The 24,685-nt window shown below is 40.7% G+C and overlaps 1 protein-coding gene across 2 annotated transcripts; it reads right to left on the bottom strand.

Annotated features, from left to right (window-relative positions):
• Nucleotides 1-61: 61 nt before the first annotated feature.
• Nucleotides 62-18,100, bottom strand: atp2a1 (ATPase sarcoplasmic/endoplasmic reticulum Ca2+ transporting 1). 2 transcript variants are annotated; one of them, XM_046415612.1, is made up of 26 exons: nt 17,950-18,100; nt 17,719-17,855; nt 16,283-16,300; nt 15,665-15,747; nt 12,654-12,758; nt 11,282-11,420; nt 10,105-10,185; nt 9,925-10,010; nt 9,543-9,698; nt 9,228-9,369; nt 7,706-7,872; nt 7,486-7,574; nt 7,282-7,384; nt 7,050-7,181; nt 6,196-6,321; nt 5,602-5,820; nt 5,253-5,364; nt 4,937-5,160; nt 4,590-4,810; nt 4,073-4,275; nt 3,877-3,962; nt 3,564-3,697; nt 2,913-3,030; nt 2,214-2,331; nt 1,470-1,514; nt 62-360 (listed from the first exon to the last, which is right to left on the bottom strand). In XM_046415612.1, exons 2-25 carry the CDS (start codon nt 17,834-17,836, stop codon nt 1,510-1,512), a joined length of 2,985 nt encoding a protein of 994 aa, XP_046271568.1. In that variant the 5' UTR covers nt 17,837-17,855; nt 17,950-18,100; the 3' UTR covers nt 62-360; nt 1,470-1,509. The 2 variants fall into 2 exon arrangements, with proteins under 2 accessions (XP_046271568.1, XP_046271567.1); XM_046415611.1 differs by lacking the exon at nt 1,470-1,514.
• Between the last annotated feature and the right edge of the window lie 6,585 nt (nt 18,101-24,685).

Below are 24,685 nucleotides of genomic sequence, written 5' to 3'. Positions count from 1 at the left end.
ACGGTACTGATCACCCATCAAAAGTAAATTACATACATAAAATGAATTGGACAATGAAGAATTTTTTTAAATACATATGTTTATTCTTTAAGAATAGAATCAACACAGAATAGTTTTAATAACTCTCACCTATATATTAACTTCAGTACATACAGAGAAAAATATTTTGCAGCTTTTATGGTGTATTTTCAGACGGCTTATGTGTTTTCTTTTGTATTCATGCCACCTGATGTATTGATCACGCCAAGTGGCTGTCGTCAGCTCTCTATCAGTGGGAGCACTCAGCCATTTCTCTCCATCCTCTGTATCTCAGCTCTCTTTGCTTCAGCCGCTCTGTTGCATTTTGCCTCTAGACTTTCCCTGCATAGGAAAACAGATGTCTGTCAGTTGGCAGATAATGTACTGAGGTGAATGCAGTTCCCATAAAACTCACTTTACATGTGATATTCAGTGTAATAATGTTTAATTTGCACAAAATCCAAGTGTGAAAACAAACAAAAAAAGAAGTGTTTTACTGGTGTGGGTCAGTTTCTTTCACCAGTAACTTCTGAAGTCTCTTGCCTTGGAGCCAAGAAACAATCTGATGCAGTGCCAATGAAGCAGTTAACTGTTATTCTTACGCCTCAGTTTTTTGTACAAATTAACACAACCATAGATGATACAAACATGATACTGTATAGCACGTTAATTAGTGAGCTTTACAAGTGCTAGCAGGCAGGTTTGTTATGTTTGGACAGAGTCAGACTAACCAAACTGTTTCTTGCTGTTTCTATCATGGACGACAACAAATCAAGTCACACGTCCCAAAATTATATATTGATACACAAATGTTTTAGTCCGTTATTGAGCTTGTCACCATTGTCACAAAGTGGGGAAGTAGGCAATACATTTGAATTTTACTGGCTAAAGTATAATATAAATTAAAGATTAATATAAATTCCTGATAAACTCAATAGAAAACCTCCCCACACTGTGACAGTGTTAAGTGAGAAAGTATTATTTAAAACCTTTTATGTGAGTACTGTCATACAGTTATGAAAAGGTTTCTTGGTTTCTTTTTCATAAGCATACATGGTGTGTTTGAGAAGCAATCCAACAGCGACATATTGATAATGTTTCACCTTGTTAGCAAAATGAATAATATTATTTGAATGACAGTAAATGCGCATTGTACTGATTTTACTGATCCTACTTTCACAGGATCTACAAGCTACAACAAGCTCATGTAATATTTCAAGCATCCAGTGGTAGACATGTAAGATGCTGAGACCAAATATTAGATTGCTAATAGCAGTTCATGACAGATGCACAGCCAGCCAAACTGATCATAGATACACACAGCATCCAAATACTTCAGTCCACATTTTGCAAGACTGAGAAACACGGACACACATTCACATAATGGACAATGTTCCTTTGACGTGCACGATGTAGAGTACTTAAACCTTTGGCATGAGTCAGGGGTATACCTTCTTTTGTTACAGGGGTATGAAGGAGGGGGAAACAGGTTTAGGCTGGATTGTCAGAGAGGGAACGGTGAAAAAAGAGCATCCAAGGAGAGGAAAATTAGACAAATGTCAACAGAGATTAGAGGAATGAAAGCAGGAGAGAATTAAACTGTGTCAGGGAATAAGAAAAGAGGGAAGATAGGTTAAAATAAGAGACATTAAAAGGCACTTAATTTTATGGGAGGTAAATTATTTCATAATGTTCTATTAATCAACCCTGTAATCCTTAATAATTAATAAGAAGGGGACACAAGTTCACACAAACATGGCACAAGTTCACATTGAAATGTTAGAGGAGGAGTAGGATGAAGCCAGGTGCTCTTTAATACTAATTTCAATTACAGTAAGAACAGAAAGTTCTAGTGCATAAGCCCTAAGTCTTCATTAATGATCATTACAACGTGATGCACTGATGACAGCAATTTCAGTTTTCTAACAGTGTTGAAACCTAATTTATAGTGTCAAAGGAGCTGGCTCACAACTGCTGCTTCTAACAGTAAAATTTTCACAAAATGAAACATGCTCTATATGCCCTAGCTCTCTGAATTAAATAAAATCTCATACAGTATATTTGCAGTTTATAACTCATGAACATCTCTTGTACATATTGGATCACATCTGTTATTTCGTATAGAGTATATTCTATGAACAACACACTGACAGAATAAGGAAACATTTTGTGAATAGCTGACAGGCTTGACTTACCCTCCAAATATGTCCGAGCCACAAACTTTAGAACCTCATCAATGAGGATGACGGGGAAGGAGAGCTTCAGCACCATCATCCACTGCTCTATATTCAAGTGAGTGAGCTTAAAGATCATCTGTGGACAAGAGCAGCACCGTGTTAAAGGCGGCAAACTCGGGGCACAACTTCCAGTAAGAAAGAGCTGTATACCAATAATGCACATACTATTAACATTAGTGCTCACATGACCATGAATACTCTTTTTGGTACACTGATCATTATTTTGCTATTTAGCTCTATCAAAAAGTGTATTCGCTTGAATTCCCGATCGTTTCAGTGGATTTGTATCTGATTGCTTCAGTTTTCTCACTTAGATTTATTTTAAACATACTCCGTTGAAAGTATTCACCCAGCACTCTGTGAAGAAATAAAGAAACATTGGAAAAGTCATCTTGTCACACAATTTGAGAAGTTCGCAAAGGCCTCACATGACTGAGCAGCTGGATTGATTGTGTGCCATCTTTAAAGCCACTTCTGTTAGTAATGTTGGTCTACTGAGCAGTGCATCGTCATCTGTAAATATTTTAGCGATGAGAATGTGAGAGAGAACATGGAGACTGGAGAAGCAGTGTGTGAGGTGTGTGTGTGAGGGAGGAGCGGAGGAAGATGGATATTTGTTTTGGAGAAGAGGGATGTAGTGCAGGAGGGCAGACTCACGGGCAAGGGGTCGACGTAGATGATCATGAAGTGAAGGGACATGGAGAGGCTCATGGCGCCCACCAGCCAGCCGTTGCTCCAGGGGGGCATGCGCAGCAGGGACTGGTTCTCAGACAAGCTGGGGGGGGTTGGGAGGTTGGGAGGTTGGGGGGTTGGATGGGGAGGCGGAGGGGTACGTTAATGCAGACTGAAAATGCATGAGTGCTCATGAAAAAGTGTGTCTGTGTGTTGAGGTGAATGTATGAAAATGAGTGTGTACAAGAAGCATGTGAAGGATAAGCATGTAAGCCCTGACAATTATGTGGGAAAATGTACTAGAAATGCATTAGATTTCCAAAAACACATCATTTGAACAGTTATTGTATTGTTCATTTTTAAAATATATTTTATATATTATATTGTTACTATTTTTAAATAGCCTACTGTACTAAGCTCTGTATATCTCTTAATCTTTAAAGTAGCAACTGTAGCTGACAAATAAATGTTGCTGAGCGAAAAGCAGATTTCCCACTGAACTGCAGTGGAGTATTCGTATAAAGCAGCATTAAATAAAAATACTCAAAAATAATTAACTTTAAGTACAGTAATTTGCTACATTCCACCATTGGGTAGAGTATCATCTATTTTTCATTAACAGTGTAGTTGTCAGACCTGTTCAGAGCGTTGCACATCTCGATGGTGACCAACACAGACAGAGCCATGGTCATTGGAGGAGCAGCCTCAAACACCTCGCAGTGGACCCCAGCAAAGTCCTCGTTTTCCTCACTGCACTGCATGAAGTGTGACTGACAGGAAAGATAGACATATTAACTCTTAGTCTCTCTGGGAAGCTAAGATCCTTCGGTGAAGTGCAGGTGTAGGGATGTGTTGTAGTTTAGCTGGATGAAGTCTGCAGTGTGACACAGGATAACACAGATGCCTAATTTGTAGGAACAAGACACAAATAACAGCACTAAATACTAACCAGCTGGTGGAAGGTGACCATTGGGCCATCATCACTGTACAGGAACCACCAGGCAGCAGCTGCAACAGTTGCGGCACCAACATAACCTGGAAGAGGTTTTCACATGTTGAATAAAAGTCAAAAAGTCAAAAGTCACTGAAAGCTGTTTTAGACAAACTGAATGAAATGGGCCACAACAGACATATGCTTCAACTACCTCCAATAGCCAAATATCTGAAGAAGAGCCAGCCAGAGATGAGGGGCTCTTTGGGGGAGCGGGGTGCTTTGCCCATGATGTCCAGGTCAGGGGGGTTGAAGCCCAGTGCAGTCGCGGGCAGACCATCAGTCACAAGGTTGACCCACAGCAGCTGGACAGGGATCAGAGCCTCAGGCAGACCCAAGGCAGCGGTCAGGAAGATACTGAAGGAGGAAGTTTGCTGGTAAATTATTTTCTTGATTTTGACACAATCTCTCTTCTTATCTGTCATAACTAAAGCATGGGATCCCTTGTGCTGGTCACCCAAAGTTGGGAACTGTTGGTTTAGACTGTCACATTTGTTGATTAAATTCACTGGTCATGCATGACTATTTTGTTGGACAAATATCTAGTTACAAGTCATTCAGTTAGTGCTGGCAAGGATCCACTTATGACCAGCGTTCCTCCCTTGGTCTTACACTGACATTATTTTTTCTTTCTTTCACTTTCTTTCTTTCCTCAAGAATCATGTACTCACCAGACGACCTCGCCTACGTTGGAGGAGATGAGGTAGCGGATGAACTGCTTCATGTTGTTGTAGATGGCTCTGCCCTCCTCAACAGCGGACACAATGGAAGAGAAGTTGTCGTCAGCCAGGACCATCTCAGAGGCAGACTTGGCAACGGCAGTGCCAGAGCCCATGGCGATGCCAATCTCCGCTTTCTTCAAGGCAGGGGCATCGTTCACTCCGTCACCAGTCTTGATGAAGGGTGGAAGGAAAATAGAGAGGAATAATGTAGTAAAATAAGGTTATCATATTCTCCTTTCATTCCAAGTTAAAAGTCAAGAAACACAACAAATTACAAGTTCTTTTTCTCTTCTCACCATGGCAGTAATCTCATCAAAGCCTTGCAGGAACTCAACAATCTTAGACTTGTGGGACGGCTCCACTCTGGCAAAGCAGCAAGCCTTACGGACGGCGTTCTTCTGATCATATGGAGAGAGGTCATCAAACTCACGACCGGTGAAGGCCTTGCCAGTGACATCCTCATCCTCAGTGAAGATGCCAATACGACGGCAGATGGCCACAGCTGTGCCTTTGTTGTCACCTGAGGGGAGGAAATGAAAGTTTTACAGTTTCTTTTAAGTTTTGGCTTGATTTACATTACAGTGATATTAAAATACTGAGTCTGATACCAACCAGTGATCATGATGACACGGATGCCAGCAGCTTTGCACAACTCGATGGAGCTCATAACCTCCTTACGAGGAGGGTCGAGCATCCCGACACAGCCCACAAAGGTCAGGTCAGTCTGGAGGAAAAAAAAAAAAAGAAAAAGAAAAAGGAATGTTTACTGTACTCTCGAGCAAACATGAATTGCCTCATCATTTCCCTATTTTTCAAATAAATTAAAGTAATCAAGTTGGCCAAAAAACTTTTTAATAGTAAATATAACATTTGAACGACTGTTATATTTACCACTGCCATCATATCTGCAATATCTGCCATTTATGTCTCAGCGTTTCTTTATCTGTCCTCAGAGCCTCACCTCATAGTCTGCAAACTTAGTGGAGTCCTCCAGGTTCATCTCCTCCTTCCTTAGAGGTGTATCACGAGTGGCCAGTGCCAAACAACGGAGTGTGTCACGCCCGGTACCCCATTCCTTGATGACAGACATGATGTGGTCTTTGACGGGCCCAGTCAGGGGTACACGGTCGGTACCCACACGAATGTATGCACAACGGTCAATGACGCCTTCTGGAGCACCCTGATGACACAGTTACACACATCATTAAAACCATACACTTCATATGCAGCATTGTACTGAGCTGTTGACTTGAACTTGAATTTAGAAGTTTTATATGGCGTGACTGTTTTATTATAATGTCATCATTTATTCTAATATTATTATAATATAATCACTGAGTTTTGGAGATAACATTTGTAGAGATTGCTGAATTCCCTCTAATATAATTAAACTACATGACACTTTTTTGTGGTGTTCAAACCACCAAAAAATAGACCTGAAAAACTCCACAATGACCCAGTTACTGACAGACATCTAGCATGGCTGTAGACTCTTATTGTTGTTCTGCTTTATGGAGTTTTTTGTGTTACTGTATGTCATGGGTCACACACTCACTTTGACAAACATCTTGCTTCCCACAGGGGCTTTGGCAGACTTGGCAGGGGAGCAGTAAACTGACATGGACTTCCTGTCTCTGGAAAACTCCAGGGTGAACTCCTTCCTCATCAGCTGCTTGATCACCTGAAAATGAAGGGAAAAAAGGTGACCTGACAGAAATGAAAGTTGAATCTAGTGCATCTCTTAAGTTACCGTTTATGGTTGTAACAGCATTCAAGATCTTCAATCTTGAATCTTGGTTGTAACAGCATTGCACTAATTAAACATACAATAACTGCTTTTTTGACCACTTAGAGGCAGTGGCCATTAATATAAAATCACCTTTTAAGTTGATATGGCCAACTGTTAGCGTTCAGTTTCTTATTTGCAAGTCCAACTGTTGCAAAACAACATTATCATTCATTGGAGTCTTTCTGAAGATCTGATTAGTGTACGTCCAATACTTGTACCAACTCCTGAGGAAAATATCTGATATCTCATAAATGCACAGTTGTTTACTGGTAACTGCACTATGAGAACAATGAGACCTAAACAATTAGCTTAAAGAGGCAGCAAAACTCTGTAGAGCTGAGAGGAACCATAGATCCATCTGAAAGTTCCCGTGTGGGTTTGTTACAAGTGACCCCTTACACATACAAGTAGTCACTTGATCCACTGTTACCATAAAGATATTGATTATAGCTTATAGTGATTATGGTTTTTCATTCATTTCTCTGTATAGCCACCGAACACCAATTTATAACTGTAAAAGCTGGTAAGACGTATCATTTAAGAACAGACAGATGGAGAAATCCCTTCAGTTTCAGTTGGATAACACACTAGATGCTGTATATAATCTTTTGTGGACTTACTGCACAGCAAGTATTTGCTCTTTCCACCTTGGACAGGCCACGCACTTCAGTGTTGAACACGTTCATCTTCTCCACCAAACAGCATAGGGCTGTTTCTGTGGCCTCACCCACTTTCTCATAAATACCCTTGGACTGCATCATGGACCAATAAGAGAGAGCAAAAGTACATTTTAAGTTGACAGTGTGTTACGTGTTAACATAAATGTTGTGATTCACTGAATGATCTGCAAACCTCATTGTAGTCCAGAGAAGAGTCATTGCACAGAGCGCAGATGGTAGCCAGCTCAACCAGACCGTCATATTGTCCACACTTCACAGACATGCCATTCTTTGTACTGATAAAAAAAGATTAATAAAATTATTCAAATGATACTTTGTGGTGTTTCTGTGTGTGCACGCTCTTATAACATTAACTTTCAACTCTTTTGACACTTACACTTCTCCTTCAGGGGTGTACTTTGAACCTGAGATGTCAAACTGGCTGAGGGAAACACTGTCACCCTCAACCTTATCAATGATGAACATCTGCAAGTAAACATGACAAAAAATTGCAGTTTTTGCATTAGATCTCATTTTCAGTCACATACAGACTTAGGTGCAATGAATGTGAGTATATTTATGCATGTGCAACCTCAAACCCATGAGTATGTACTTACCTTGGTTACACACATCTGGTTGGTAGTGAGGGTACCGGTCTTGTCTGAGCAGATGACTGAGGTGCAGCCCAGGGTCTCCACAGAGGGCAGGCTTCTTACAATGGCGTTCTTCTTGGCCATACGACGAGTTCCTAGAGCCAGACAGGTGGTGATGACAGCGGGCAGGCCTGCAATGTATGGAAATGAGATTAGACAAAGAAATACCAAATGAAATGCACAGACATTGCACTGGAGCAGCAACAAAGGTTGGAAGGTGAACAAAATATTCAGAGTAATTAAGCCAAAGGACCAGCTGACAACCTCATGTGGCACAATTTAGAGTGTGGATTTTGACTGAGATTTAACAGATTGTTTTATTAATTTTTGGCCAGATCACAAACCCCATGTGACATGTCAGTTCAAAAGCACCTGGACTTTTGGGAGTCTGCCACAGGGCAGGCTGACAATAGTGGTGGTCCCTTGATAGCCCTTAACACATCATCTAGGGCACACCCAGACTACTGTGTTCTCCAAGGTATTCCTTTGGGAGGGGGCTGGTGCAAACCATTCAGTCAGATCTGTGTTCAGATTCTTGGCAAACATCAGCTCTGACAATGGTGTGGAGAAAGTCTGGAGTGCATCCAGTTTAGTGACATTATGGTGGCATCTGTGCTTGCAGATGATGTTGTCCTTTTGGCATCATCAGACTGTGATCTCTGATGAGCACTGTCACTGTTTTCAGCTGACAGGGGTGGTGAGCAATTCCAAACGTTGGTCTGTCCCAGAACAGGCTGCAAAGAAGTTGCTGTTTCAAGTGTTGGAGTTTGATTATTTTTAGTGTCCTGACCACAACTGAGGGCATCATCAAATCATCCAGAAGAAAGGTCCTGAGTAAGAGCTGAGTAACTATGCAAGTTCTTGATTTACTGAACAACCATCTTTCCAACGTATATTCTCAGAGTTGGGTAAAAACCTTAAAGAAGTAGATCAAGAAAACAATGATTATTTGCCTTCCTGTCTGTGACAAACAGCTGCTTCTCCAAATAAAAAACGGTCAAGTTTCAGCCACTTGCTAAAGATCCTCCTTGAGAAGTATATCAGAGAAAACTGACTGGGCACAGATCCACCAGGAACCATGGAAGTCGCCATCTGGCCTGACTGGAACTTTGGAAGGTTTGGAAGAAAAAAAATAGATGTCTGGGATGTTCTAGTTGTGCTCACCTGCTATTTGTGCTGTTTCTTCTAATGGAAGCACAAAAGGCTCATTGCTATTTTTTTTTAATATATATTTTTATATCTCTCATGCATATTTCACATGCTACTCTCAAAGACCTCTTAACACATTTTGATGAGTAAATTTGATGAAGTTCCCCCTCATTAAAACTTTAAGTACTGTATAATATTTAATCATAAGCCAGTGCCTGTCATTCAGTTTTTAATGCACTGGTAGCTTCAGTGTGATATAGATTAGCTACACAAAATGAATCTCAGATATGATAATCTTCCTTGGGCAACCAAATGGAAGTTAATCTCGGGGGCTTACCTTCAGGGATGGCAGCCACAGCCAGAGCCACAGCAATCTTGAAATAGTAGATAGCACCGCGGATCCAGGAGCCTCCATGGACTGGGTCATTGAAATGGCCAATGTTGATAATCCACACAGCCACACAAATGAGGGAGATGACCTGGAGGACAGACAGTCAGAGGGATATGTGAGACATTAGTTGTAGTTGTTTTTGTAAACATACTTTAACACATTTAAAACCCGTTTAGGTTTTGAGTGTTTGATAAAATGAATAAAAATGTCACTGTGGTCATACAGTTTCAGAAGGCCTTTCTGGCTATCTGTCTCACCCACCTTGGAGAGCTGCTCTCCAAACTCATCCAGTTTCTGCTGCAGAGGAGTCTTCTCCTGCTCAGTGGCAGCCATCTGGTCACGAATCTTACCAATCTCAGTAGAGACGCCAGTTGCGACAGCAATACCAACAGCTTTTCCGGCGGCGATATTAGTGCCCTAAAAGGAGTTTAAAGAGAGGGACAAACCCATCAGGAAGTTAGCTGGTCAGTGTGGAAAAATTGTATCTTAAGGACTTTGCTTTAAGCACAGGGATGTTTTTGCTGCAGCCATGCTATCCTGATAGAGCTGCTGAAAATGTCTTTTGTGAAAAAGGTTTATTTTGTGGAAGAAAGGGGGACAGTTTGATGGAAACATTAAGATGCAAAAGAGAGGGCTGACTCACAGAGAACAGCATGTTCTTCTTGTCCTGGTTGACGGCTCGGGGGTCTGGGACAGAATCAGTGTGCTTGATAACACTGACAGACTCACCTGCAAGAAGCACAAATTTTGGATGGGGGTGGTGGTGAGGGAAGGAAGCAGACATCAAAAATACTTTTTTAAATCTGTTTGTCTGTCCACCTACCAGTAAGAATGGACTGGTCCACACGCAGGGTTGTAGATTTGATGGAGATGATCCTGATGTCAGCTGGCACTTTGTCACCAACTAGCATTCACACAAACACATAGAGAGAAGTGAAGTCAAAACTCAGGCACTTGAAATTCAACCCCTTTACTTTAAATGCCTGGTTTATGTATCAGCTTTTGTGTAGGATTACAGTACAAACAGCGTCATATCAATCTGACTACAGCATTACAACAGGATGGATGGAGGGAGGAAGAGGGAGGGGGTGCAGCGTTGATTGACTGGTTTTAACACTCTGGATGGATAGTGTTGTTGTTGAAAACTGAAACCACAGTCATAGACAGAGGGAGACCTTGGGGAGATCATGAAATGAAAAGAACAGGTGCACAGCAAACAGAGAGAGAGAGAGACAGAGGAGTGAGTCCTGCCGTCGATATTAAATGTATTTATACTCAAGCTTGTTTTTTTCTTCCTGCAGCAAGTTGTTTCAGTTTCCCTCCACCCCTTCTTTCTGTGACCGCCTTAAAAGGACCCATATTCATTCTCAAGGACATCAGGAGCCATGGACTCACTCACACACACACATATGAGGATATGAAGCAAGTAGCTATAGGACAATGAAGCTTTATTTATTTACTTATTTCTTTAAAAGTTAAATCAGGAGTCAAACAAAACAAGATCAGGCTGATCAAGCACACTGCAGCTGCTTTTTTGTCTTTTAGCACATGGTGAAAAAGTCATACATTATTACTGTATTCTGAAACGATTGTGAGTTTGTGAAGCACAACATCAGGAGAATTTAATTTTTCATTTTTTAAATTTAATTTCTCAGTGTCCTCTTCTGCTGCTTTCCTCTCCTGACTGGAGAAGACACAGACCATTTCTATGTAGCTGTCCTGTTGTGTATTATGAGGATATTTTCTCCTCTCCCATATTACACCACTCAAGTGAGGAAACACCATATACATACATCAGCATGCAGTCTGATACTGAGGCGGTCTGTTGAAGTGAGTTGGCCTTTACCTCTAACCCTGTAAGCTAAAGTCAGCATACGTGTAACCTTCTTTGAGTCACACAGCAGTTTTACAAATTACAGGATTCCCTTGAAACGTCTTTATTTTATTATATTTTATGTATCCTACACCATGTATAGATACTCAGGTATTGGGAATCTTACCAGAAACCTCCACCACATCACCAGGAACAATCTCCCTGGCCTTGATTCTCTGCACGCTCTTCCTGTCTGCACGGTAAACTTTCCCCATCTCAGGCTCATACTCCTTCAGAGCCTCAATGGCACTTTCTGCATTGCGCTCCTGTCACAAAAGCACAAAAAGAAATTAACATATGGTCATATTGGTGCCATGTTCCCCTTGATCATGTATTTATGTCAATCCTTGCTGTGCATATATATATGATACTTCAAATGTCAGGACATTGGCCATTATGAAGTGAGGAAAAGGAGCCTAATAATAGTGAGGACAAACACAGAAACCTCTGAACTGTTTTGACCGTAACTGTTGTGTGTCTATAGGACTGGTCATAGTAAGAAGCTGAATGAGATAAGCTAAAGGTTTTCAATAATAGTTATTTATGAAAATATGAGTCTGCACACTAACTTTAAACCACAAATTTATTTAGATATAAAACATTTTTATCTTCAATCTTTGACAGATCAAAAATATTTACCACAAGGATGTATCACTCAGTCTCTATTATGGCAGTTTAACCATCCAATCAGCTCATTGATTAAAGTCTTGTGCATACATCTCAAAGAGCAGCACAACAACACTTGTGTAATGGGATGTTAATTCTAATGTAAGTATTTGAGTGAAGATGTGTTGACTTTGTGAGGTTCTGCCTGTCTCAAACCTGAACAACAGGTTGATCAGAGAAGTCCAGCAGCTTGATGTACAGTTCGTTCTGTAGTTTCTTCCAAGACTGCCCTCGACCGCCTCAAAGTGTAAAGCCCAACTTATGCCAGCCGCCCTCCCTCTCTCCCTTCTCCCCCAAACCCCCCATGTGTGAATCCTTGTGCATAGTTTCCAAATGACTGCCACAGGGTTGATATGAACCCCCCTACCATGCATACACACACACACACACGGGCCTGTGGTAACCTGATCGTCCCTCTGTATTTTTACTGTGGATTGCACAGTGTGGACTGTAACAAAGCAGGGTACAGTTTGAGCCTTCAAGGCAGGACGGGTCCCAGTCCTCCATCGCCCCCTCCTCTCTCCCCTCCACTCACCCCCGTTGGCTTAACCTTTCAACCTTTTCACCTCCTGCTGACGTCAGGCCTCTCTTTCTGGATTCCCTTGAACTCTGAGCCCTCAGCCGCTGCTCTGGAAGGAGCGTGTGCTCGCGGTAAAGGACACGGGCTGCGACCTGAGCGGGCCGCCGTCGTGTGTGATTTATTGTGTGTGACTGTTACTAAGAAGGAAAGTCTATTTAGGTGTGTGTAAAAGACAATATTCATGGGCAGGTATGTGTCCTTGTGATTGCAATTGTTCCTTTGTGTGTGTGTGTGTGTGCTTGGGCTCACTGACCTGCCACACTCCAACGATAGCATTTGCAATGAGGATGAGGAGGATGACAAAGGGCTCGACAAAGGCAGTGACAGTTTCCTCGCCTTCCTCAAACATAGCCAGCACCTGAGAGGAACACAAGGTACATATCAGAATGCAAGTCCGAATGGAAATATCATTTACTTATGACTTTGTCCCCTTAAATTCAGCTTTTTCTCTGTACTACTCCCGATGTCAAAACAAACCAAACTGTGTAAACACGAGGATTCCATTTGATTGCGAACAACATTATTTTCTCTAAATGTCAATAATTTTTAATCAATTACAGTTTTACTCTATGAAATGTCAAAAAAAGGTGCCAAAACTCCCATCGTTGTTTCCCAGAGTGCAAATGACTAAGACAAGTCAGTTGTCAGAACTTTGGTGACTACATTTCTGTTGATAGACAATTTCAGTTGATTCAGTGCTATAGTAATCATTCGAATGAAAATGCAAAATGAGAGCCTTGTCATCACTGGTTTTCTCTTACAAATCACACACTTTAACCTCTTGCATGTTTATGTGTAATTATTCTGGAAGTTGCATGTTGCATGTCTTTAAGCTAAATAGTGTAATGGTCGATCAATGGATGATCAGTCAAAGACAATTTTGATTTGGACAGTTTTCACTATTTTCTGACACAAACTCTTAAAGAAAAAAAACAAACAAATAAATAAATAAATAGATCAAAAATGAGTCATTAGCTTGAGGTTATGTTTACACTGTTACCTAAGAGTCTCATGCTTTTTAAACATAAGCACAATTTGTTCATGAATCGAGGCATTGTAAATGCTTTCATATATTTCTCTAAAAATGCTTAACATTGCTTAATATTTAAAGATGGATCCACGAGCTGGACTGTTAGAGTTTAAGAGGTTCATGATAGTGTTTTATTTCAGAGTTAAAGTATTGCATTCAGCCTGTGAGTCTCTGCTGGGTACAACAAGTGTCTTCAAGTCTGTTGTGCACCTGTTGCTCAGGGTGTCCAGCATTAAACATAAGCATGAAATAGTCACGACGAGTAGCTATTTATGACAGTTATGATACCATTACTGGATCAAATGACATTTCACTTTGTCACTGTTGTCTCTTATGTCATCCTATGTGTGAAATCCCTACATGTGACTGTTTTCCAAACCTATAGTCTAACACGTGTGCGCCCCTGTGAGCGGGGGCCCCCTGTTACTAACACAGGTCTGTTTCGGAAAGGCTTCATGTTGACATTGACACAGATTAGTTGCAGGCCAGCAGAGCACAGAGCTAAGCACAGAAAGAGAAAGAGAGAAGGAGAGAGGAGAAGAAGCCCCATCCTTCTCTTGTACTATTTCACTTTTTGCTCATCATCATAATCTGTCGTGTCTTTTAATTGGCCTGATTTTCACCTCACCTCTTCTCTCACCCTTTCCCAAGAATAGGCTCTGTTGCTCGCTCTCCAGTCTGTCTTCACCGTGCTTCTCTTCAAAGACACGATCGATCTTCAGATTGAGATTCAGAGCCTGTCAGCACGTTGCAATGGCAGGACATTCCTATGTGTATGAATAGGGTGACCATGTATTTGCAGTATTTAGTGTTCTCTCTTTTAGAAACAGTATACGACTCTGAATCTATTGCTCTCGTTTGTCATTGTAACAAACAATGCCACTGTGCAACCCAATCCCCGAAACCCCCACCCACCATCCTTCTTCCTGTCTTTCACTCTCTCCTGTTGCTGCAAGCCATCCCTCGTTCCTTCCATCCCTGACCTTTGTCCAAGGATACAGTTTCTCGCCCTAGATTGAGACTTTCTTAAAATAAAGCTCTTGCCATGAATACACGCATGCAGCCACTCTCTTTCTGTCTTTCTCTTTGTATTACCCTCTTCACTTCTCTCTCCCTCTCTCTCACACACCCAACCACCCACCCACATACACACAGTCGTCAGGCCTTCTAAGGCCATAGTGACAGCTGTGCAGGAGAGAGATCAAGGATTAAGACAATGTGTCCAGTTTGCTCTCCTCCGCAAAACTGCTTTGGAGAGAGCAACAGGGGAGGGAGAGAGAGAGAGTGAGTGAGATAGAGATAGAGAGAGAGAGAGAGAGAGAGAGAGAGAGAGAGAGAGCAATTCCTTGCATAAATTAGAGTGAGGACATGGATCCAAGTGTAATTTAATAAATCAGTGATGTACACGCTCTGTTGTGTGTGAGTGTGCTTGTAATCTCAAAGAAAACAGGCAAGGGGTCAGACAAGACGCAGCTCAGAGTTTGCACTTTCTCACGTGACTGTCAGGTTTTCCATTGCCCTTGAACAAGTCTTACTCTCTCATTGCTATTGCAGTGGCACGATATGACCTCATCTGCAGTGACTTTGAACAGCTAATATACAAGTGATGTCTTTCAAGAAGCTCCTGAAGGACTTCAACTGTAATATAATCCCTTGATAAGCTACCAAGTAAGTTTCATTGTGTAATATATATACATATATATAGCATAAATATGCAAACAAGTATATAATCAAATAAAATGTTGCTCTGATATTGGTGTTTTTGTGATTTCTTGTATATAACCATCTATTAATTAAATCATCAGATTGGAACATTAGGCAGCAGTATTTTTTAAACCGAAAACATGTTGCCTCAAATAGAGGACGAGGTTACAGAGTGTATCCCAAGTGCTCATTATCAAAATCAAATAGAATATAACCAAATTGTATGAAAGCAATGCGAATATTATAAATGTTTTAGGCCAGACAACAGGCCAGAACTTTTACTGGGACCCTATGCGCATGTGTGCAAGAGAAGAAAATAAGTGTAAAGTAGTATAAGAACAAATGCATAACATCTTCTTGAAATATGGACATAACAAATGTCTTCATCTTTTCCACATAAGAGCTTTGAAAACATGATGTTCTAAAACCTTTTCAGGCTCCCTGCATGTACATACTGTGTGCTTATTGGATACTGCAGATACAAATACTCATGTCATGTATCATGTAAAGAGAGAAGTAAACACACTTACAAAAGAGATGCAGGCAGCCAGCAGTAAAATTCTGACCAACAGGTCCTCAAACTGTTCCACCACCAGCTCCCAGATGGTCTTTCCTGTGAAAGAAACACATAAAATGTTCAAGTGCACATGGTCATCTGTGAACCCCCTTGCTGCATATGTAACTATATTCACCTAGTAAGTGGTTAAAATGTTAGGTAATGTCTATCTTTATAATTCATGCCCTTTTGCAAGCAAAATAGATTAGCCAATAAAGATTTACGAGGGAAAAATTATGATGAAGTCACTCTGTGTGCACAGTTGCCAAATTGCCCTGCTTGTCTTTGAGTCAAACTGCTGACTGTTAGTGGTAAGACATTTGCTGCAGACCAGCATACTAACTGAAAAATGCCACTTGTAGAAGCCATAAATCCAAAATCTCCCAAACCATAGAAATTGTGTGGTGTGAACATATTATTAGTTTGTGAGAAAGCCCAGTTGGGTCAGAGCAAGAGGCCAATGGCAGAGGTTTATAAAATGACAGGAAGTGAGGGGAGCAGGTGTGCCTGGCTGGTACGAAGTTAAGAGATGCGCTCTGATCAACAGGTCTTGTGGTTCAAACATGAATATTTGAAAAGCAGGTGGACTCACCTTCCTCTGCCGGCAGCTCTGTGGGTGAAGAGAGACAAATGATATTAATAAAGCAAAGCTGCAACAGCACATTTTACCTGCTTTGTTTTCAACATTTGCAGCCTTGAAAGTCAATGAGATCAAAGCACTTGGGATACGTTCATGAAAAAAAACACAACAAACTGAACTACACATTACAGGCACTGTATTCAGGCCTCTTTCCAGTTTATGGCACAAATATAGTTACTTTAGTGACTGCCCTTTACAGTGACCCTAATTACTCTGTTATTTTAGCTTGCTTTTACTCTGTCAACATCCATTTGTCAACTGAGACGCTCTGCACGTGATAAAGGAGCCACTTCAAGCTGATGAGCATGATTTAATACAAGGACAAGTCAGCAAAAGGCAAAACAGTGAAAAGCTCACTTGCCAAGAAGCTTTACATTTGTGTGTAAGATGGTTTTGTCCAGAAAGTACTTGTTACAAATTGTCCTACTTAACAGCAGACCTTTTGATTGTGTCACAGTGGTAAAAGCACATCTCTAATTAATAACATTTATGATGTCTACGTGTCACTTAAATGCAACATGGTCATAATATTGATTACATGTTTGCTTCCCTTGCTTTGAAAAATTTGAATGGCCTACTGGATGCCAAGGTTCTCTTAAGTTACAGGACGGAGACTAAAAAAATCTACACTCACTCTCCACTTGCAAGGCTTTTCATTAACTTTCAGTTGCATTTTATAGTCTTTCTCACTGGTTTAAGTTGAGGCTATGAGATGTAATTGGATAAAAAATAAGTTGACCTTGAGTCAAGTCAAGTCAAGTCAACTTTATTTGTATAGCCCATTTTTACAAGCAGTTTGTCTCAAAGGGCTTAACATAACATCAGCAACATCCTCTGCCCTTCGACCCTCACATCGACTAAGGAAAAACTCCCAGAAAAACCTTTACAACCTTTGAGTTGTTTCAAAGTCAAGAATTCAATGTCATGCTTAAGTTTCTAAAAAAAAAAGGTAAATAAATGATATTCAGTCTAAACTAAAGGCAGTAGCGATTGTCAGCAACCTGAAACTCCAACGCACCGGCTTCACAAACATCACTCCCCCTTTGTGTCATTCAGATAGGTTCCCTTAACACACGGTGCCGGTTCACCTATCAGTTGTACCACTACTTAACCTCCTCCATCTCCTCCTCCTTCCTCCGTCAGTGCCTGTTTGTACTGTTTTATCTTGCTAAACATCAGACAAACTGTATTTCTGCCTCTATGTCTTGAATTCTGTCTTTTAAGCCAAATCCAAATGACGTGACACATGCATGTTCCTAATCCTGGATCTTCCCATCCTGCAATTCCACAACCACTTCATTCATTACTGCTTTTTCTTTCCACTCTCCAATGTTCCATCCAACTATATCCTCTAGGCATCCATCCATCCATCTCTTTCTGTTCCTCACCGTTGTAGCCATACTTGCTCAAGCTCTTCTTGACCTGCTCAGGCGAGAGGCCGGTGTCTTCAGTGACGCCAAAGTAGGACAGGACCTCCCCTGACTCTTTGATGTGTGCGTTCTCCATCCTTGCTGAAACGGAGAGGCTTCAGGACAGGACAGAAAAGAGAAACATTCAGTCTGGGCGGCCCACCTGGCCTGAAACTGCAAGATAAAACAACTGAAGCTGTGTTCACCCACCACTTTCTTGAAGTGTGAGATTGGGATTAAAAACTGGCAACCCCCCTGCGTTCACACTTGCTCTCTCTACCCCCTCACTCTCTCTCTCTCTCTGGGCAGTTGCTCTCTTGGAGCCCTGGACTGACAGAAAGTGCAACCCGGCAAACTGTCCTGAAAAGTTTTATACAGATGAAAAAGTGGCCTCATTGGTGCTCGCTCACCATACACTCACTCCTCATTGGCTGGGAACACAAATAGGTGGGCAGGGATGGCCCTGTGGAAAAGAGCGGGCAGCGAGTGGGTGGAGAGGTGGAGGGGTAGGGCAGCAACTGCAGAGGGGTCTGCTGCCCGGCAAGCTGTAAATAAGATGTGCATAAGAGAACATGCATGGTCAGTACACTGAGGAGGGGCAACATAAAGGCTTTCTGAATGAGAGGTAGGGGACACTGATGGGCACGTGACGTGAAGAGTACCAGTGTGTGTATGTGTGTGCACGTGTTCGTGGACTTGTGGATGCTCAACAACTGAATAAAAGAAATGTCAAAAATACGTATGGTTTTGAAAGATTTCCAAATTATAAATTAAATAGTCCCCTTTAATTTCTTAATTAGGATTTCTATTTCCCCTAAAAAATAAAAAATAAAAAATAAATTAAAAAAAAAGGTTTTGGAAAGTAACTTGGTACATTTACTGAATGCAAGTTTGAATTACTTAAAATGGGTATTTTTATTTTAGACTACTTTATACCTCTGTTGTATTGCATTTCAGAGGCACTTACATCTGACAACTGTAGTTACTTACAAATTAAATGAATTTCCATATGATTATTATGAAAAGAGGAAACTTATAAAATACAATGCGTTGACATGAATTTAACCAATAGTTTCCAGCCTTTTTGGCTTGTGGTCCCTCGTCATGTTTCAGATGTCTATGAGTTCTTAGACAGACATACAAATAACTCTTTTTAAAACTTTTTCACACAAGAAACAAAGCAAAACAAGATTCAAATTAAAACAGATTTTTCCCTCCTCCAGTAATCATCTCCTGACCCGTGATATTTATATTGTGACCGTTCGGGTCCGATCCCCCTCTCTCCTTTGACTAACTCAAACAGTAAAATACTGTCGTTAATCCGTTAACAAGCATTTTTTACTTTGTTGTGCTGGTATTTCTACCTAAGTAAAAGCTCTGAAACTTCTTCCACTTCTGTACTTGACGGTAAAGCAGTAAAGGGACCACCTGACAGTGTGAGGTCCAACTATACGATTTCTCCTCTGCAGTGCATGAGATAGTAAAGGCATTATGCTGTTGCAAAGCCCTGAAAGACTGATGGTGACAGAGATAGATCAATGCCCTCATAAGTACACAAACTCACACACAGAGAGACATAAGGAAAGCATGAGGAGAGAGAGGAGGAAAGAGGTGAGCCCTGTTGTGTGCAGTATCATGGAGAGTTAGCGGTAGGGGAGCTTTAGGTTCTATGAACAGATGTGAGTTCAGTTCACTTAATCCCAGTTTAAAGCTGTAGAAGGCATGTTAACTTGACAGTTTGTTGGTAATGTATTCAAACAGCTATTACATCCCATCATATCGCGACACATGACAGAACATGAAATACACATGTGAGTGTGAGTGTGTATTCATCTCTCACACAGTGTTTTTGTGTTTTCACGCCAAACAGTATGGTATGATGAGCTATAAAGAACCAGAGACACACTGGGAAGCAGATTGGTCATTGTCATCATCCTTCATCACCAGTCTTCTGTCATTCCACACCTTAACTCCCTGCTGCTTCATCACCTCTGTCTCTCTGCTTTTTACTTCCCTCTGTCTTCCCCAACATAAGCATCGTCCCTCTGGCTAGTGTCTGTGTCTAAGCTGCTCCGCCGTGTGTTTCCCCTCTGACCTGGGGATGCTGTTGTGGGCCGGCTGTAGCAGTGCAAAGCTCAAGGTGGCTCACTGACATTTAGCTCAATCTCCCCTTGGGATCGGGTTTCTGCAGCTCATTCTAAGCACAGTGCTCTAATGCTAATAAAACACAGCAGTGATAATACTGCACCACACGTGCAAGAGTCACAAACGTGTGCACGCGTGCGCACACACACACACATATATGTATTAGTGTTCTTGCACAGAGAGAAGGCAATTCTTGAAACTCTAGTTTGGGATCTTTACTTGGAAAGATTGATTAGGTGTGTATCATGTACTCATACAGTCATGTGATCTGTGGTCAGACTTTAATTCAAAAGGAGACATCCCTTCAATATTACATTAACTAAACGTTTAACAACTTAAGCGCTTTAATCACAAAATTATACAAATAACAATAACATCGCCTCCTAAAAACTTGATTGTAACATAAATGTACTTTTCCTCTTGTTTAAAGGACTGACATTATAGTTAAAATAATTAGCTTTGCATAGCTAACCTTATTATGACTTTGATGAAACGATTCTCATGAGCTGCCAAGTCAGCTCGTAAGAGTTGACACCTGTGAGTTTTCAAGGAGCTATTGCTCACACAGGGTTGACATGTCATGTTTCCTGTTGTGTTTGTTGACTTAAGGATATTTAAGTCCTGGGATATGAAGGGAGAGGACACAGTACTCCTAAAACAGGATGTCCTCTACTGTTGACCCCCCCTCATTTAGTTTATAAAACTGATCAAGAATTTGGATTGGTGGAAACATGGTGGATACGAGCAAACCAGTTTTCTTTAGACTTTTTTTTCCAACAAACACAAGCCATGATTACAATAAGAAATGAAATGCTCTCATCATCGTTTTCTGGTTTCTTTAAGACTGTATAGCTGCTCTTTGAATCAACACTCACCTTCACAGTCTTAAGGCAAAATGAATGACATATGTAACACTGCAACTAACAGCTGTTTTTAGATTAATTGTTTGGTTAATAAAACATCATGAAATTGTACTTTCTAAGTCAGAGGTGATGCCTAGAAATGTCTGTTTTGTCTGATGAACAGTTTAAAATTCGAAGGTACTCAGTTGAAGTGATATAAAAGAAAAAAACAGCATATCTTTGAACTAAAGAGGCTGAAACCAGAGGATCTGTTTTTGCCATTTTGATGAAGAAAATTTTCTAAATTAACTGTCAATCAATTGATGAGTCATTCAACTAACTGTTATCACTAAGTGATAACAGACTGCAAGAAAGTGATCTGAATTAATTACAAATTTAAAATGCAAAGTACTTGGTTGTGTAAATATTCATCTCCTTTAATGGGATTCACATAAATCATGACGGGAGCAGCCAGTCACATTTGGAGGTCACTTAATTTGTTAAATTATCACCCGTGTGGAGTCAGGGGGTTTCAACTGATTGTTGATAAGCACTCCTGTGTTTGGAAATTTACTCTTTTACATTAAAGAGACTTTTTTTTGTTTATTCAAACCTATTTTGATTTACTGTTTTAAGGCAAAACATAAAAGCTTGGATTCTTTTTATAGACCTCTATAAGCTACGATATTATATAGGCTATTATGTCATACTATTTGTAGACATAAAATACATTTTACAAAATGTGTCTTCATTAAATTCATCATAAAAATACTTTGACTTTGACTTACTGTGATTTAATTGTCTGCTTTTGTTTCTTTGTTTGTATTTTAATTTCACCAGTGGCTTCTTTGCACCTGTCACAAACATCGTGCAGTCACAGTCCACATTCTTCTTCCCCCTCAGATGATTATGTGGATAATGATTTGGAGCTGGGACGGGGACAGACTCAGTCGTGATGTAACGAGTGTGTGTGAGGGCTTGTTGGCAGGCAGCTCAGTGTGGGTGGTGGGCACGTTAGGACTGCCTGCCCGTGGCTGCTCATCACTGTGATAGATGCAGGAAGCTCTTTGAAGGAGGACGGCTATGGCCAAAAGCAGCTAAAAGTGTGTGTGTGTGTGTGTAGGAAGGTAGTGCATATACTACATTGTATTATTAGCTGAGGCAGGGCAGCTGGGGTTTGAAGTGCCTCACTGTAACTGTACCTATAGCAGCAGTTGTGTTCTGCTGATATAAATAGTGCAGTGGGCATGTGGGCAGGCACTTATGACACAATGGCAGAATTTCGGTGTTCTTTCAGGGAGGTTTGAGAATGTGACACCATGCAAGCGAAGACCCCCTCAGATGCTTCACTGAAGCTTGAAGGTTAAATCAAGGTGGGGATGAGTGTGTGTTTATATTCACTGCTGTAATAGATTATTATCCAGCTTGTAAAGAGAAAAAGATTAAGATTAACACCATTAAAAGAGAAGATTGATATCACTTTCATGTGTGATAATAAATGACAATATATTCAAAGTCACAGTCATCAGTTCATTAGCTTAGCACAAAGACTGGAAACAAAGGGGGGACCAGCTAGTCTCACTGTCTCCAAAGGTACACTATATAGACAAAGGTATTGGGATGGGGCTGTTTTTCAGGGGTTGGGCTCGGCCCCTTACTTCCAGTGAAGGGAAATCTTAATGCTTCAGCATAGCAAGACATTTTGGACAAAGCTATGCTTCCAACTTTGACAATTTGTTGAAGGCCCTTTTCTATTCCAGCATGACTGTGCCCCAGTGCACAAAGCAAAGTCCATAAGACATAAGACATGGTTGGATGGGTTTGGTGTGGAAGAACTTGACTGGCCCACACAGAGCCCTGACCTCAATCCCATCCAACTTTAAGATGAACTGAATGGAGATTGTGAGCCAGACCTTTTTGTCCAACATCAGTTTCTGACTTGACAAATGCCTTACTGCATGACTGGGCAAACATTTCCACAGACACAGAAGAGTTGAAGCTGTTACAGCTGCAAAGCTGTCTATGTATTTAGAATGTGATGTCATTAAAGTCCCCTGTTGGTGTAAAGGTCAGCTGTCTCAATACTTTTGTCTATATAGTATATCCGACTACCAGCACCTCTAAAGCTGTATGTTAAAGCAAAAAGGTAAAAAAAAAAAAAAATACTTGGCGGTTATTTGTTAGGCTATATTTCTAGAACTCTTTCAGAGACAAGAAACAGTCAGTTTTTGTAGCCTACAGAATAAAGAGATATGAAAATATGAAGAATATGAAAGTCGGTGAGCTCTAGAGGTGCTCACATGTTCGGCCAATCAGGCTATATTTCTCCTCTTTATACGTTATGATGGATCCTGCTGCTGTTCTTGATTGGCTTTTCCTGCTGTTCTAACCCACACCCTCCTCTGTGGATTGGCTGGATTTAACACTTCTGTTTATCAGAGAGCTGGGTATGTTATGTCTGAAGAACTATGAGAAGTGAGTCAAGCACAGAGACTGCATTGTCTATTTGGTATTGTGTTTCCTTGTGGTGTTTTTGCAGTGGGTGCTGATACAGTTGATTATAAGCTGTAGTTTCCCCAGTGAACACACCAACCCTCTGAGATTTTATGCTAAGCTAAGTGAACTTTGTATGCATCCAACGACATGAGAGTTTTTCATCCAAATCTGTGTAAGAAAGAAATTAGCCATAGTGTCTTTCTGCTGATAAAACACAATACCTTGGTCATTCAAGACTTAGCTGAGATTTGTCATCTGTGCAAGATTAGTGACTGGGTGAAGTAACAACATGTTGAAAAGGGATGTTTCAACAAGAAATGGTGCACATCAAACCAGCAAAAGGTGATGATTTGTGACTGATGGGAAGAACAACAATTTCTACCAGGTTCGTTTTTGTTAATGACAAGAATGAATTCTAAATACAGTGGAGTTTTAGATTAATTATATCAAATAAACACCCTTATCTCTCTTATCTGATGACTAATCCATTTTAATGCTCATGTAACTGTTTCCAGCGACAGCCATTAAAGTCTGTGTTCAAGATGCAGTCTTTCTTATTATTCTGGTAGTTTTTACAATGGCAACTATAATCCACCTGATATGTGTGAATATTCTTCCACCTCATGCCGTCCCAACAAAATCCTGCCTTAATTCTCACTCGTCTCTGTTTCACCAGCTCATGATTCCTGTCCTCTCCTGTACCCACTTCATCACTTTGCCACCATGTGCCTTGAAAACCTTTCCTGGAAGCAAACCAAGGCCAAGCACTCTCTTAAGTAAGTGTGTCCCTTAGAACATGAAGTGAGGACACACTCCAGGATCTCGTATTGCTCTCTTATGTCACCAAATCTCAGACTTAGGGAGCAACTCCCCCGCCACTCCCCTCTTTCTGGTCCAAGGAGAAACTAGAAACTGATAAAGAGCCACTTCCTCCTCAGAAGATCTGTCCAGGCTTTGCAATCAAGCAAAGCCAACACTACCTTAGACACAAGACACACACACACACACACACACACACATTGATTGTTTGGATGCGACCTTCAGTTTGATATCATGGTGCATACATGAGTGCTCTTCATATTTACAGCCTAATTTTAAATTGTGGCCATGATGATAAGATTTCCAAAGTGAGAGGCCTGTGGTTACTGTTGAGGACGCTGAGGTCAGAGCATTTTTCTGAAGAATTTTAAGGTTTCAGCAACTTAGGTGGAAGTTACACATTATGTTTATGTTTTCCACATTTTAGATGAACAAATATTAGAAAATAAAGGTGTTAAGAATGAATGTTAAACGTAAAACATCATGGAACCCTGTGTTGAAACAAAGAAAAGGAGTAATAATGGAAAAGTTAAATGAATAAATAAAAATTTAAAATGTTAATTTTAAAAAATGCACACACTGCTTGGACATTGAGTATTTTGCTGATACAGTTATGAAACATAGTGTCATGGGTTGTTTTTTTT

The sequence above is a fragment of the Scatophagus argus genome, chromosome 16, assembly GCF_020382885.2.
Source record: "Scatophagus argus isolate fScaArg1 chromosome 16, fScaArg1.pri, whole genome shotgun sequence".
Classification (NCBI taxonomy): Eukaryota; Metazoa; Chordata; class Actinopteri; family Scatophagidae; genus Scatophagus; species Scatophagus argus.
The sequence above is the reverse complement of the archived record's forward strand: the minus strand, read 5'-3'. Positions and strand labels throughout refer to the sequence as shown.

What these genes read in the sequence shown, in the direction of transcription:
- atp2a1 (XM_046415611.1), bottom strand. Translation starts at nt 17,836, where the DNA reads ATGGAGAACGCACACATCAAAGAGTCAGGGGAGGTCCTGTCCTACTTT. An exon ending in TTGGAGAGCAGCTCTCCAAG is followed by an intron (nt 9,370 to 9,542) that starts GTGGGTGAGACA and finishes TCTGTCCTCCAG; the next exon opens with GTCATCTCCCTCATTTGTGT. An exon ending in TACACCCCTGAAGGAGAAGT is followed by an intron (nt 7,385 to 7,485) that starts GTAAGTGTCAAA and finishes TTTTTTTATCAG; the next exon opens with TACAAAGAATGGCATGTCTG.